Source organism: Porites lutea, chromosome 13 (assembly GCF_958299795.1).
Source record: "Porites lutea chromosome 13, jaPorLute2.1, whole genome shotgun sequence".
Classification (NCBI taxonomy): Eukaryota; Metazoa; Cnidaria; class Anthozoa; order Scleractinia; family Poritidae; genus Porites; species Porites lutea.
Genome location: NC_133213.1, coordinates 2038464 through 2054588, shown reverse-complemented (window position 1 = coordinate 2054588; position 16125 = coordinate 2038464). Strand labels below are relative to the sequence as shown.

Genomic DNA, 16125 nt, shown 5'->3' with positions numbered 1-16125 from the left:
ATCGCATTTTTCACATAAAATTTGGAGGGGGCCTTTTGAAGAGCCATGCCTCATCAAAGACCGGAGATGAAGAAATTCCATTTTTGTTTCAGCCATTTTAGTAAGGGAGCAAATGGCAAAAAATGCCTTTCGTTTTCTGGGTTCAGCCTCGTTTCCATGTTGGAAGATCGGGAGCCTCGTTCTCGGTTCATTACAAATAAAGCCGAGTGGCTCTGGGAACGAGAATGCGAGAGCCTAGAATGAACCTTCCTAACAGTCAAAATCCTTCGACTTCAAGGTGGTAACAGCATAATTCTCAATCTGGGTGGTAAAACGAAAATTTTAAGCTATGTTTATGTTTATTATGTTTAGCTATGCCCTCTTTTGCCGCAGAAAACATAAAAACATCTACCGCTCGCGCTTTGCGCTCGTGAAAATGCTTGAGCTCGACTTGTAGGCAAGTCTTTACAGGTTAAGATTCTTATAATAACAGCGTCAGTTTTACAATTTTTTAAATTTACATTAAGTACTACGCTGCGCAGGTTTTTCAATCTTTATCTCTACAAGTCGAGTTCTGCCCCAGCATCCCCCGCATGTGTGGCTCACGGGTAACCTCGTTTTGAGGTTGATTTCCGGTTTACGGGACTCCAATATGGCTGCCACGACAAGATTTTTGGATTTCTTGGAAATGTAGAATCCATGAAAAGGTGTTTCTTGTTTCTTTCGGCGTAAATCATCGTAGATAAACTTAAGAAGGCATTCTTCTTACGAAGATCTATTGAATTTAAATTATGTTAACCGATTATTGTATAACTGTTATTGTATTTTAACGATGTGACCTAAAAATTTACTTATAATTTTGTTGTGATCACACGTGGCCGATTTGAACATCAGCTTATTTCTATCACTGAGAAGGTAAGTATGGTGCAAGTTTTATCAAGCAGCGCTGATTTCCTAACAGAATTTTGAACCCTCTTCAAGCCCTAGGATTTCAAAACATTTTTTCGGTTCCGCGCCCATAGATCATGGGAAACCAAAAGCTAACAATTTTTTGGTTCTGTGAAAATTCATAGGAACCCATCCCCTGAATGTTTTTCTTAGTGCTGGAAGCCATAAACCAGTGATGTATAAAGCTTTTTGCTTTCATTACCGTGAAATCCTGGGGCCTTCTCTTCAAAACCATCCTCGGAGACCCAGGGGCAGATAGTGGGGACGAGGAAAAACACAAGTTTTCTGGCACCAGTCAGAAGCCAGAACGACGGCGACCGTTTGGAACTAGCCTGGTAAGACATTGTCCCCAGGGGCTCTTCTCGCCGTTCTTTACTTTTCTTCGTGCCACATTTTTCCGCCCGTTTAGACTTTCCCTCGTCCCCACTATCTGCCCCTGGGTCTCCGAGGATGCTTCAAAACTAGCTTAGAAAAAAATACTTGTACAAGCAATCAGTACTAGTGGCCACCCTTACCCCCCCCCCCCCCCCCCCTTCGCCTCTCAACCACACACCAGATCTTTGAATCCATGCAGCTTAACAATGATGATGACGATGATGTCTGTATTTTTACTCTTACAACAGAGGCAAATACAATGCCTTCACCTAACAATGAATACAAGAAGAATGTCAGCAAACAGTTCTGGACGTACCTGTCCTCACATCGTCTCAGGCCATCAACCAAAATGGAGCTCAGAGGGGTTTATTATGAACAATTCAAGAAAACCCTTGATCGCTCGTCCCCCTCGGTCCCATTTTCCACCATTTTATTCCAACTGAAAAGGATGAAAAAGCTCGTGAAATGCAAGGATGGTTCAGATAACTTATTGTACTTTGAACGCAAAGGCCGTCGGTTGGTGTTGGCTGTGGATCAGTCCTTTGTTCATCGGAAGCAAAGGAATGCATTAAAAGAAAAAGGAGAGAATGAAAAAGATGTTGATGAAGCAGAAACTGAGAATTTTGAGGAAGTTGATGACTCAGCATACGAACTGAAGAAGATATTTCTTGATCACAAGTAGGGGGAGAAAACAGCTAATAAATTATTTTCCTTTTTTCTTTATTTTTTATGAGAAAAATAATGAAGATCAAATAATTATGTATTAACTCCATAACAATCAAACCTCTGTCAATGTTTAAAACCAAACGGACACAACAGCCACCTCTCCATATAATAATTATATGGACATGTGGCTGGTGTGTCTGCATTTGGTTTGAACATTACCAGTTGTCTGATTGTCATAGAAGTAATACAATATTTATTATTATTGTTGTGGCTCAATTTTGTTCTTGATTTAAATTCTGTTCTCCTTTGTTTTAAACCTATCACACAAATACCATGCCCCAAAACAAGGAAGATCAAATAAATGGGATGAAAAGGATGAATAGGAATAGGATGAAATAAAGCCATAACATCCACATTACAGAGTTGTCTGTATTATAGGAGAAGTATGCACTGTATTTTATTAAGTTTGGTGTCTTCAGGTATGTTCTTTCTAAATGAGGTGTTGTCAGGTAAGAACAGATTTGACTGACCACAAAATTGCTGTCAAAATTGCTATCAAAGTAAACTGTAATAGACCTTGTCATGGTTTTCAACGCCATCTTGACGAGTAGGCAAACGCGTGAGAAATTACAGTGATTGTATGAGAAACTAATATCGAATAATTTCCATAGAACGGCTGTTCTGAAAAAAAATGATTTGTAAACTAAAGCTTCACTTCTAAGGATTCTCCTGAAAACATTTGAGGATGTTACATGCACTAGAAGACCTAGAACCACTTTTTAAAGTTTTCTATACATTTGTCTGTAAGAAAGTCCCAGGAAAATTACGGACAAATATATCCAAAATCTAAAGCAAGCCTCTGGAGAAATATAAGCACAGGTACGGCTCCAAATTTTTTTAGGACAACCCTTTGCTTTGTAGCTTTAGTTTACAATTGATATTTTTTTCAGAACAGCCGTTTTACGGAAATTATTCGACATTAGATTCTCATACAAACACTGTAATTTCTCACACGTTTGCCTACTCATCAAGATGGCGTCGAAAACCGTGACAAGGTCTATCTTCAGCCATTTTCTTTTTAGCTATTGCTAAATAGGGTAATTCTCTGACATGTCAAATGACAACTTGTTTGATTTTGTGTTACAGAGAGTCTCTAATTCAAGACAAGAATGGAATTCGAATTTGCTCTGATTTAGATAGGGAACATGGACACATTGACTTTGGAAAAATGAATTTAACAGAAAGTGCAAAAATCACCGAAATCATGGTGAACAATGCAGGCTCAAGCACGGTTAAACTTAAACGATTTGCTGCCCTGGATTCTGTTGGAGACTTCATGCTTTCTGATAAGCACAATGTTACCATGAGTGGGCCAAAACACAAGGTTATCAGACTTCCTGCAGGAAAAGCATACACAATACAAGCGCTCTTCAAACCTAGCAGCCTTGGAGATTTCAAACAGCCAATCGTGTTTGAGTTTGAAGAAGAATCAACAGCTAAAGTGTACCACATTGCGCGGTTTTTAACTGGGCAAGGAACTAGTGATGATGTAGAGGGAATCCTACCAACACAAAAATATCAGCATCCAAAACCATTTGCAAGGGTTGTTGATCCAGATGTGCTTGTGATTGGTGGAGTGCCACCTCCTAGGTAAACCACATGTATATACCTACTTATACCTATAATATTGACCACACTTACAAGTTACTGTTGACTTAATGTCAAATAATAATGATGATAATGAAAGGTTTATTTTGCCTGCGTGCAGACATCTCCTATTTCCTTTGTTGCACGCGGAAAAGGGACGTCTGCGTAACGCCGTCGCTAATCGTGTTCCAGCGTCCTGCTGGGTTCCCAAGATCTTGGGAACACGCTGTGATAGGCTGACACACAGTGCGCATTGTTTGACTTAACGCTGATTGGTTGTTATCGAATGTGGTCTGATAATGTATGCGGTGATTTAAATGATTTATGTAAGCGGGGTTTTCTAACCAAAACAAATCAAAACATGTGCGATTGTGTGCTGTGTTTTTCGTCGATCGAAAAACAGAGCGATCGAAATCTTGTGCGGGGATGCGGAAAATTTAACGTGTACGAGGAAATTATTTCTTTACAATTTACTGTGCATGACTTATCACATCATATTTGTAAACAGTGTCTGAGAAAACTACAAAAGCGGCGTGGACTTCGCACCAGGCAGGCATTTCGGAGAAAGCCAGCCAAAGAAACTAAAATCTTTATTTAGCCGTAACAAACAGAGGTCAAGAAAATTTAAACACTTTACAACTGCATCTGAAATCAAATCCTATCGGGAACACCCATAAACGACAGGAAATGATTACTCAGTATGCATGTAACAAACCTGCTTCATGACCTCTAAATGGAAGACTTAGCGCGGCAAAAATGAGATTTACTCAGTCAAAGGTTAGAATGCTACATGCACTGTGTATTGCTAGTAATCTTCGCGCGAGAGAGAAAAGAAGAAAAACCTCTGTTCAAGCAGACTCTAAAGGTCACGTTTCGCCCGTATCACGAGCTTACGATGTTTTGTTTGGTCTGTCAACTCTTATTTCTAACCGGATATTATTTCACAATTTATGCGAAATAGAATACCCTGCCAGCGGGACGCTGGAACACAATTAGCGACGGCGTTACGCAGACGTCCCTTTTCCGCGTGCAACAAAGGAAATAGGAGACGTCTGCACGCAGGCAAGGTTTATTGGGCAACAAATCTTACACATCTTTGCATTAAAAACAATTTAAATGTGTTGACCTTTATCACTGATTTTAAATTGTTAATACAAAGAAGCAAATGTATATAAGTTGTGGTTCAATTTATCCTTGGTTCCAATTTTATTTTCCTTTGTTTCTTCATACTTTACTCTGCCCCCCAAAAAAGGAAAAAATTTGAACCAAGGATAAAATTGAACCATGATATTATCCAGTAATATATTATAACATTGTTATCAGTATTTTTATATTTGAGTCATAGGAATGGGTTGCCAGTTTTGGCCAAAAATATGGGTTTAGTATTGATCGATGGAACTACACCTTGTAAGTGAACTAATTATATTACAAAAACTGAACTCATAAATTTAAAACCTTAGTGGGCATAACCTGTTTCATTAAAAAGGCAATTTAGAAAAAAGATCTAGCAATTCACCAGCTTTCACTAAGATCTTTTTCCAGCTATCCTTCAATTAACTGCTAAAAGTACACTGATGTGCATCTTTATTCTATAGGCCTGACAATAAGCTGCAGTACATAGTTCCACTCAAACACTACCACATTCCTCTCCAATTACGCTTGGGCTTAAATCAAGGCAAACCTGGTGAGGAGTTAACAGCACTTCTGGAGTCAGACACAGCTTTACCAACGCAAGAATATTCAAAAAAATTTGCTGCACTTCTTCACATTGAGGAGCTGCAGATGGAGGTTGATATTCGTCATTATGACTTGGAAGATGTAACTCTCGCACCAGAAGGCGAATTTCTTGTCTTAAAGGTAACTTGATAACGTTGAGGACAGAATGGTTTGTAAAATGTTGAATTGTTTATTGTTGGCCATAGAAAATTTTGTGATGCTTTGATTTTTAATCAATCAGAAGTCAAATCTTTCACAGGCAGACTGGTTTTCATCAGACTCAGCATAAGAGCTCTTAGTGACCTATTGACAACTGAAAATTGGAGTCAAAAGCAAAAGCGTTTATTTTATGTATGTTAAGAATCAGTCAGGGTCATAAGAATCAGAACATTTATTTTTCTTGCCACTCTTAGCTTCTTATGACTCCATCATTTACAATCTAGTGTAAACCAGAATGTTGGAGTTAGAAGTTAAAATGGAAGAATAAACCAATCACAATCCTTTTGATTGGATCAGTTTGGCTTCTGTTTGCAACTCTGACAATCTATTTTTCACTGGATCATATGTGACAGAGATTTGGAAGGCATTTGCTTAGTTTTGTACACTCTTCCAGGAATAAGGGCTCAAACAGCTTACCTTCAAACTCTTTTCTGATTTCAGGTTCCTGGTTTGGCTGAAAACCGCCCATCAGTAATCAGAGGTGATCAAATCCTGGTGAGAATGAAAGACAGGACAGGGCAACTTGAAAAGGAAGAGTACCAGGGATTTGTTCACGTTGTTGGACTCAGTGAAGTTCGCCTTCGTTTTTCACCAAGGTATAAGAAAAACTTATAAGTGTTTTAAGCCTACTTAAAAGGGTATGTAATTAAGAACCAACCCTGTTGCTTCACCTCACAATTAAACTCATTGTCAATCGAAGGGTGTGAGGAAGTAAGGGAGCCATGAAGAGGCAGTGAATGTAACTATGACAACCCTGTGTCTGGCAACCACCAGGCATCTCCACACTCAGAACCTCAAGGGAGAGTTTTGCAAATAAAAATAACTGCATGAGAAGGCAACTTGAGAGAAAGGATTGACCTCAGCAAAAGTACAGTAAAATTACTGGTCATGGGTCGAGCCAGCTGCAAATTCCGAAAGACCTGTCCCAGATATGATTATCAATCGAAATGGCTGGCCAGTATTGTTTGGTGTTGAACCCTTTCAGTCCCAATATCCACATGTAAATTCTCCCATGTGATCGCCATCATTTCCTTGAAGGATTAGTCAAGAGAATTTGATAAAAGATCAAGGCATGTCCTCCTTGGTGATCATTTTAACAATTCCCTTAACCGATACCCTTGATAATGTATGAAAATGTTACGAGAAAATTGATGTTAGTCACTATTGGGACTTAAAGGGTTAACCTTGCCTGAATTAAATTTAGCCGAATAAAAGCACTACTTTTGTTTTCTCCTGGGCAGTTTCCATAAGAAGTACATCAAAGGAATGAAATTGAATGTAAGATTCACATTTAACCGCACACCTTTAAAACTAATGCACCGTGCACTGGAAATTGGATACAAAGTGATTGAAGAGGACAGGCTCAGTTCATTAAAACTACAGATCGGTACCCACTTGGATCCACTCTTAGATGAAGAAGCCCAAGATCTGAGGTAAGAGAAAAGTTATCAGGGCAGATGTGTTTGTCAAGAATCGTTCACAATCTATTTCCCGAAGGGGAAACTTTGCCTCATAATGCGAAAACCTGTGAATCGTAATGATTTGTTTGTAACTCAAAAGCATTATTTCCTGTTTATATTTCCCCTGTTTCCTGGAAATCAGTGAAGAATCACTTAATGTAGCAGTGACAGACAGAAAAAAATGTGCATGAGTGTTTTGCGGATTACACACTTAAATTATAGAATCATGTAAAGGATCTTTGCTTAGTAAGGCTGCCATGCAGTCTTTTTATAACTCTGTGGATTTTTGCCTAAGGCAGTAATTCAAGAACTTTGCTTTCAGATTTTATAATAAAAAACTTCACGACAACAAAGAACAAGAACAGGCAGTGAAAAATATTGTTGCTGGAACATCAAGACCAGTTCCTTACCTGGTGTTTGGTCCACCTGGGACTGGGAAGACAGTTACTATAGTAGAGGCCATTAAGCAGGTAAAATATCGTGTAAACTACATAACTGAGTAGCTTTTTTTGCTAAGCCCATCTGTATAGAAAAAGGGTTAGCCAATTAGGATGGGATAGAGGCAAAATCCTTACAGCAAGGCTGTGCTCTAGCAGTACCTTGTGGTCCCTGCTGCCTAACCCTTCCTTCCAGCTGGGAAGAAAAAAAATCTAAGTCTTTCTTAGAAATCATATGCAGGCACCTGGAATTTCACATACTCATGACACTGGGCTCCCTCCAATTTTTCTTAGAGCACAGCCTTGCTTTGCAGGTAATAACCTTGTAAACAGGCCTCTCTCCTACTGGTCCCTTAAAAAGAAGACCCTGGAAACGAGTTTGTACTACAAGAACAATGACATCTTTTCTCAACTTGTTTTTGTGTGTTTGTTTTATCAAGGTATTGAAGCTGTTTCCCGAGAGCCGTGTTCTTGCTTGTGCTCCATCCAACAGTGCCGCAGATTTAATTTTACAGCGAGTCATGGAACATACAGTCATTCCAAAGTCGCAGATGATTAGGCTCAATGCTTTTGGAAGATCAATTTTATCCCTTCCAAGAGACATTAAGGTATTTTTACGCTATTAGGTCAAAATCGAGTTTGGACTGCAGTTTACTGGACTGCATTCTAGTTTAACCTAATCCACTTTTGCTTTTTCATGCCTTTTCTTGGTTGCCCTGTATGTTTGTGCTTGTTTCATTCAACTCTATGGCAAATTTGAACATGCAGAAATTGTTTGACGCTGAATGTTAGATTGCTGAAAAAGTTTAATTTCATCTACCCATTCGAAAATTTGAACTTCATACTGATTAAATAGCACCGGTTGAAAGTTGACTACTGAAGAGGGGTCATTTGAATAGATTTCATCCACGTAATCAAAAGTTAGAACTAAATAATGAAAAGTACCTTGGAATAGTACTTCTGAAGAGGTTTCATTGATGAATGGTCACACATCACATTATTTTATCAACATGCCTTTACAACTGACACTGAAAACCAAACCTTTTGAACCCGTTCACTGCCAGAGTGCTTGATGGAGTTTTGTAAGGCGACTATAACTTTTAATTTTGTTCTAGGATGTTTCCAGTATCACCCGTGGTGGCGACTTCTACTTTCCTTCAAAACAAGAAATCATGGACAAGCGTTTTGTCGTGTGCACGCTAATCACTGCTGGAAGGTGACTTTAAAATCTGATTTATTTTATTGATTAGTACTGCATGATTATATACAGAGCACTTTATTCTACAGAGCACTATTTACTCGTCAAATCATGCAGATCTATCCTTAATGTTTCATTGTACAGCTTTCATTTTAAGAGCTGAGTTTTTACCTGAGGATAGTCAATGTTAAGTGACCCTTCCGTCTTATAGCAGAGTGCCATGTGTGCGCGAGCGGAGCCCTAAAGCTAAGAAAGTTTGGTTATCAATTTTGGTAGTCACGTGGCCGTGCGTCCGCCCGTCCGTTCACACCAGTGTTGCGACTGTGATATCCATGTTGTGGTCAACTGACAGCTGTCAAAACAGGGTGGTTGCTGACCAGTATCACATGACCGTATTGTGGGTTCAGTTTTCAACCCATCAAGGTTACGTGTTTTTTTTAAGTTATCCGCTAGATTTTAACTGATCGTAGGCTCAACTCCAAATGGATTTCTTTGCAATGGTTACAAGTTTATTGCTTGAAGTAAATTATAAATTTATTAGCGGGAGCTTTGCCTGTAAGCCTTGGCTAAATCTATTTTATATTAGAGGAGGTTCCGATAGAGTGTCGGAAGCAATTTTGCGATTATCATCAACATGAAGGAACGTTATTAACTTTGAAAAACCTGCGCTATTTGCACAAAGGGTATAGTTTTAAGAGCCGAATATTGTTTTACGCCAGAACACATCAGTAGTCTAGCGGAGTATTATGTATGTTTTTTCAGACTGGTATCAGGAGAGATTCCTGAGCAACACTTTACCCATATGTTCATTGATGAGGCTGGCCACTCCCTACAACCTGAATGCTTGGTCCCCCTGGCAGGCATGTTCAGCACTGAGACTCCAGGAGGGGGACAGTTAGTTCTGGCAGGAGATCCCCAGCAACTTGGTCCAGTGTTGCGATCACCAGTCGCAATCAAGGTACAGCCATGTATAGCCATATATCCGAGGTATAACTAGTCAGCTACACAGCCATTTTTAGAGTCGTCACGCAACGCTCCTCCCCACTTCCCCACTGTGCGTGACGACACTAAAAACGGCTGTGTAGCAGACTAAGGTATAACCGTCTTAGTGAATTAAAAAGAGCATGCTCGTCTGCGTAAAGCTTTGTCTACACTTTACCGCACAGCTCTTGCGCCAATATGAAAAGCATATCGGATATGGCTTTGGCTCACGCACGAGAACGGTGATTTCGACGCAGATTCGGTAACGTAGCGAAATTGCGCCGCGCCAAACTTGGAAAGTTGATTGTCACAGGTTGAAAAGGTTTCTGTGCTACTCTTTTCATGTCGGCATGAAAAACTATCGTCGTTTAGAGCAGAGATAGCCTAAAAGGACCCTTATAGCGGAGCTCTTGCCCAACGCAGCACCGTGGGTAAGAATATTTGGTTATCTATGAATCCAAGAAGTTTTGGTTCTGACAGAATCGTCCGTGTCTACGTCCGTACGTACGTCCACCCCTTCACGTAAGTCGGGGTGAAATTTCGCATTTGAAGCACCCTCTCGTTTTGGCGGTAACTCGCAGAGAGAAGACAACAACAAAGCCGAGTCTTTCTTCGATTAAATTTCAATGTCTACACTGACGTGGATAACAGAGAAAGATAAAAACAAAAGAGACGAATTTCATTGGAAGAAAAACATGGAAATTTTATAGCGGCGATGAGAAAATGAGAAATGCTAGCGGCCACCAAGGTTGCCTTTTTGCCCTTTTCACGCACTGCTTGTTAACGGTTTTGAAAAAATGTAACGTCATGAGCTGTGACACGCGCGAATATCCTCAACTATCTATCTTCATTTTGCGAATAACTGTTAATTGTTTGTGATTAGTATGGCCTTGGTATATCTCTTTTGGAGTGGATGATGACTAAAGTACCCTTCTATGGACGAATACCCCAAGATGAGGAGGATGAGCTTGGAGATTACAATCCTTTGATTATTACCAAGCTTCTGAAGAACTACAGATCGCATCCGTGTATTTTGGAGGTGAGGTGACTGTGTTAAAAGGGGTCACGTAAGCAGTTTACTACTATGAAAAGCCAAGAAACGTATCGTAACTAATCTAAAGACTTTAGACCCCCCACCCTTCTTCCTTCCAATCCACCCCGCCCCCCCCCGGCACTGCCACACCCCCAAGTTGTAACCCACCAACATACCGTAAAATTCCGAAAATAAGCCTCAGGGCTTATATTTTTCAAAGGCCATTTTTAAGGGGCTTGTTTTTGGAGGGGCTTATATTCGGAGGGGCTTATCTACGGAGGGCAATTTGCGTTTCAAAATCGATAGGGCTAGCCTTAAAGTTGGAAGTAAATTTAAAGTTTTTGCTTTTTTACTTTGTATTTGAGGGCAATTTTCCAAATACAAGGCCCGGGGGCTTATATTTGGAGGGGCGATTTAACGGAGGGTTTTTTGCGTTACCGGCTTGGGGGGCTTATATTTGGAGGGGCTTATACATGGAGGGGCTTATTTTCGGAATTTTACGGTAGCCTTAATCAAAATAAGGTCCCCTTTGCGGCCTTTCAGTTTTCTACCCCAACCTTTCCTACCCTACTCTTCTCCAACAAACTGCAATCTTAACTCGTCTCCTTTTTCGATTCATTCGGATAGACGAAAATTCTGCTTTATTACGATTGCGCGCTCAGTTTATGCTGCTATATAATTCAAGCTGTTTTAACTATAATGGAATACAGGTTATGGCGTAATTGAAATAACTGCAAAAAGCGTGGAAGAAGATCCTGCTGGTTATAAACGTAGGATCTCTAGAAACGAGATCTAATCAGCCAAGTATTAAGAACCAAAAACGAGAATTCCAAAGACTACTGCAAAGCTCATCAGAAAAACGTGTATTGTTTTTTCATAACAATATTTCGGCTGCCCACACCAGCCTTCTTTACTTTTACAGGTGTTACTGAATTTATGATAGGAATCACAATTTTACAGTGCGTGTTTACCACCATATCCAAAGAGGATGTGGGGATGCTTTGAAAACTTAACTCAGTTTTACTTAGCTTCAATGTCAAGTCTATCTGAGCTTAACATCATCATTTCTTGGTTCTTGATGTTGATATTTTCATTCTTTTAGCTTCCTAATGAGATGTTCTATGACGATGAACTAGAAGCTTGCGCCGACAAACTAAAGAGAGAATCTTTATGCAACTGGAGCCGCCTTCCGAACAAGGAATTCCCCATCATTTTTGAAGGCGTAAAAGGTCGCGATATGCGCGAGGAGAAAAGCCCGTCGTTCTTTAACCCCGAAGAAGCAGCTATGGTTGTACAGTATGTCAAGGACTTGAAAGATGCAAGAGGAATCAAGGTGCAGCCTTCTGAGATTGGAGTTATTTCGCCCTACAGGAAACAGGTGCGTGGAGGGAATATTATTCGAGCTGAGGCACTGGGTTGTTCAGTGTATGCTTATGTGCCCAGCCTGGGTGAAAAACTGTGTGTTTCGTAAGGTCAGTGTTAATCAATCAATTACTTTCATGAATTTCAGGTTCAGAAAATAAGAATTCTGCTCAACAAGGCTAACATTACGGATGTGAAAGTTGGCTCAGTTGAGGAATTTCAAGGTCAGGAAAGAAGAGTAATAATCATCTCCACTGTCCGGAGCAGCCAAGAGTTTCTACAACTTGACGCACATTTCAAACTGGGATTCCTGAAAAATCCGAAGGTTTGTTCACATTTGCCTAGAACCTAGGTCTCGTTATTCCGCGCGGCCAAAGCGTTTTGGGTCACGTGGTTCCGAAGTGAATTGACCGAGAGGGCCTGGGAAAACGCCGTACAGGGACTAGGCAATGTTTTCATAAGAATACGAGTATTTTTCTCTCTCCCCGCCGCGTGTCGCCTTTTCTCGCGTGGGGTGATTTTCACGCGCGTTCGCGTTTTGCTCGCTCTACTATCCCTGAGGAAAAATGGGGACTACTCGTAGTCTAAGAGATGTCCAGCAATCCCACATTTCTGGTAGTCCTCAAATTTTGTGTTTTGGACGCCACCCCTGCTCTCCCTCTTTAGTTGAGTGGTTAGCCCGGTCGAGCAGTCAACGGATGTTTGTGGGTATCCTTCGTGACATGCTGAAAACTGAACTTGAATGTATGGTTGAAATTGTTATTGAAACGCTTTTGAAGTTAATTGTTGTATTACATGTTCGTCGTATTCAGTAAATCCGGCAACTTTAGTAGATGGAAAAGAACTCGATGCACTATCCGAAATAATAGATCCGTATTCTTACCATGGTAATGTGCTACAATAAGCTTACAGTGCAGGTTTAAACTGGGAACTCCCTCGCGTTAGCTTCAACTGTTGGCAAGTCACAGTTAGGTCCGGTTCAGTCTCCGAACTTTTCATTATCCGGACCTAATACATTGAATCAGGTGCATTGGTGCGGCTCAGCCGTTCTTTCCGCCTAGCCCAGCCGGAAATTTCGACTTTGGAGCGACTTTGGAACAGCTTTATTCAAACGCCGAACTTTACATGTGCCCAACGAACCTAATGCATAAATTATCGCGTATTTTGCAATCAGTTCGACCGAAATGAGTATTTTTCTCCTTGTGATTTTAGTTCGACAGGAATTAAGATCGGCGTCTGAATCAATTCAGGCGCTCTTAATGATTTCCATTAATGTAGGAGCTGCTTGTAAGGTGTGTCCTCATTGGTCGCAAAAAGCAATAACACATCATTGTTTATCATTATTTTCCATTGTTTCACGGTTAGGGTATCGAACCAATTGGCTTTTAGGGTTAGGAGAGCTGCTACATGACCGATAATTTGGGTCGGCGTTAATTCGAATTAGGTTCGGGTCATGAAAAAATCGGCGTCTAGACCGGAGCCTTAGTTTTCTCAGTAGTAAACTTCTTATATCTTATTTATTGTAATCAAAATAGTTTTATTTCTCTCTTTACAGCGATTTAATGTTGCAATCACAAGAGCACAAGCTTTACTGATTGTGGTGGGAAATCCTCACGTTCTTTGTAAAGATCGACACTGGAACAGGTAAAAAAAATATTAACTTTACCGTCCTCTTGGTCGAACAGAGAGAGACGTCGGGGGAAGTAATTCCTACTGTGAAGCACACTGTTACAAGTCAAACTTTTCCCTGTTTCTCATCAGACTTTCCCCTCCCCTCCCTCTCTTTTCCATTCTTCATTTTCTCTCCCTTACAAGACATATGTAGATAAAAATATTGCGGACTCCTTCTCCCCCCGCGGGGACAGAGACCAGCCCCCGGAACTGTTAACATTCCCAACTAAAAATGTCTTTCCCAAAACCACTTTCTAACAACCCTCACCCTCCCCCTTCCCTCTTCTAGTCCTCGCCTCTTTATAGACATCTTTTCGTTTTTAGTTTTGATATTGTGTTTGTGGTGTTGACTTGCAGATTTATTCAATTTTGCATTGATTGCCGAGGCTACCGTGGCTGCGATTTCAAGCCTGCAGCCGAAGTTGATCAAGATCTCATTGATCGGCTAAAGCGCGTTCATTTGGATTCTAAAGAAGCATTAGATGCTTTGGAGACTATTGTCGACGAACAACCTGCATGGAACAGAGATGAAGATTACTGACCCTTTAAACAGCTCCTGTATTTAACTCAAGTTTTAAGCAATGCTGAAAAACAAATATCAGCAAGCTAAAAGTCATGCCCAGTTGCTTTCATTTGAAAGTCATGCTCAGAGGCTTTCATTTGAATGGTCACATTTAAGGATTTCATCCACAGACTCAAAAGTTTGCCCCATCTTGTACAGCGTAATAGACGGCAACACCCTCTCTCCGGATTTACGCTTGTTTTACATCTAGAGATCGCCTGAAACACACTAACAAGCTACTGGAATGCGAACAACTTTCAGTGATTTTTCATAGAAAAACGAAATTGTAAGTGATTTATCTGACCAATTGCAATCCACGAAGACAAGTCAAATGACCAATCAAAACTCAGGGCATATGCATGATGAGGGAGCCAACGGCGGGAAAACGCGAGGAAGAGTAAATAACGATTGACTTTGGATTGATTCCGGTTGGTTGACAAAGTCGCGCGAGATTTTGTAGCCAATCATAGAGCCTGGCACTGTATGCAGAACCAACGGAATTGAGAAATTACATTTTATCCTTAATTTAAAACCCCTTAATTATAGACAAGCCTTTGTTTTTCTCTAACAGAAGATAGCATGGTCACATTCGGGACTACACGTTTGGCGAATTTTAAACACGCCCGCATCTTTTCCTGAGTCTCAAACATCTGTTTTAAAGTAAAGTTTTAAGTGTATCAAGATGGGTGAATTTAAATTCAATATCTTCATTTTAACTTTTAAATAGCTACTCGATTTGGGAATTTTTCATTCTTTTTACAACACGCAACCCCAACTTTGAAAAGCGTGATATAGAGCCTTATACATGTATTTACTGCGTACTATTTTAAAGTGATAAATTATTTGAAAACATTTTGTAAGTGTATTTGCTTCGCAGTAATAAATTATCACTACAACATTATGGGATGTGTATTTTGTGGTATCATCATCATCATCATCATCATCATCATCATCATTATCATCATCATTATTTTTATGATTATGATTACGATTATGATTATATTATTTATTATTATTATTATTATTATTATTATTATTATTATTATTATTATTATTATTATTATTATTATTATTATTAGAAACACAGGGCCAAATATTTAAACGTAGTTTAGCCAGTGGTTAACAAAAACACGTTCTAAGTCATTTTCAATTTGCCCAACGATTTTATCTAAATATCATTTATTGTGAACAGTTTTATGAAAACATTTAGAGAAGACTAGAAAAGCATTTATTTTCGTAAAACAACCGACCAAAGAAGAGATCTGGAGGTTTAAAGATTCGTTAAACGGCGGCTCAAGTTAGACTTAGTTTAAGTATTTGGCCCACAATTTTCAACCACGTAAAGCGGTAGCTCTTTCTTTCTTACAAAAACTCGTAGTTTGATGGGAAAGTATAACCAGGGAGTTATGAAAAAGACTACCCAAGTGAAAGTAGGATGGGACTCCTTCCCTCATCCCTTTTCCTGTCCGTGTACCTTGTAGGACGGATATCGCTAACAGACCACACCCTTAAGGAACGAATTTGGAAGTGAGAGGGTACGAGGTTAGCATTGCTGGTGGCGTAATTAAATGTACCGATATAGCCTAGCCTATTCTTGTGGAAGGTTCCATTGGTACCCTCCCTCCTCCCCCGCAAAATAAAATGCACTTTATTCGAGTGTCAACGTGTTTAGCACGAAAGTACTAATTCATCATCAAGTTTCATCGCGCCACTAGGCGCCTATATAAGGCCTCCAAAAGTACTAATTGGGGACACCATTTTTACGTCTCCTACGGGACCGGCATTTTACGTGAAGGAAGTACCTTCATTTCTCAGTTATTTTAAGACCCTGAGTATTGGTCCGACCCCGTAATCGAACGCACGACCTTCCC

The 16125-nt window shown here is 40.0% G+C and overlaps 1 protein-coding gene across 1 annotated transcript; it reads left to right on the top strand.

The window, feature by feature from the left end:
- The first annotated feature begins 650 nt into the window (after positions 1-650).
- Positions 651-15155, top strand: LOC140922599 (putative helicase mov-10-B.1). The gene is made up of 15 exons (XM_073372573.1): positions 651-894; positions 1551-1980; positions 3115-3618; positions 5211-5472; positions 5992-6146; positions 6792-6983; positions 7333-7480; positions 7888-8055; positions 8563-8663; positions 9408-9603; positions 10510-10665; positions 11762-12037; positions 12170-12346; positions 13577-13665; positions 14050-15155. The coding sequence occupies exons 2-15, from the start codon at positions 1562-1564 to the stop codon at positions 14231-14233; spliced, it is 3027 nt and encodes a 1008-aa protein (XP_073228674.1). The 5' UTR covers positions 651-894; positions 1551-1561; the 3' UTR covers positions 14234-15155.
- Positions 15156-16125: the final 970 nt, after the last annotated feature.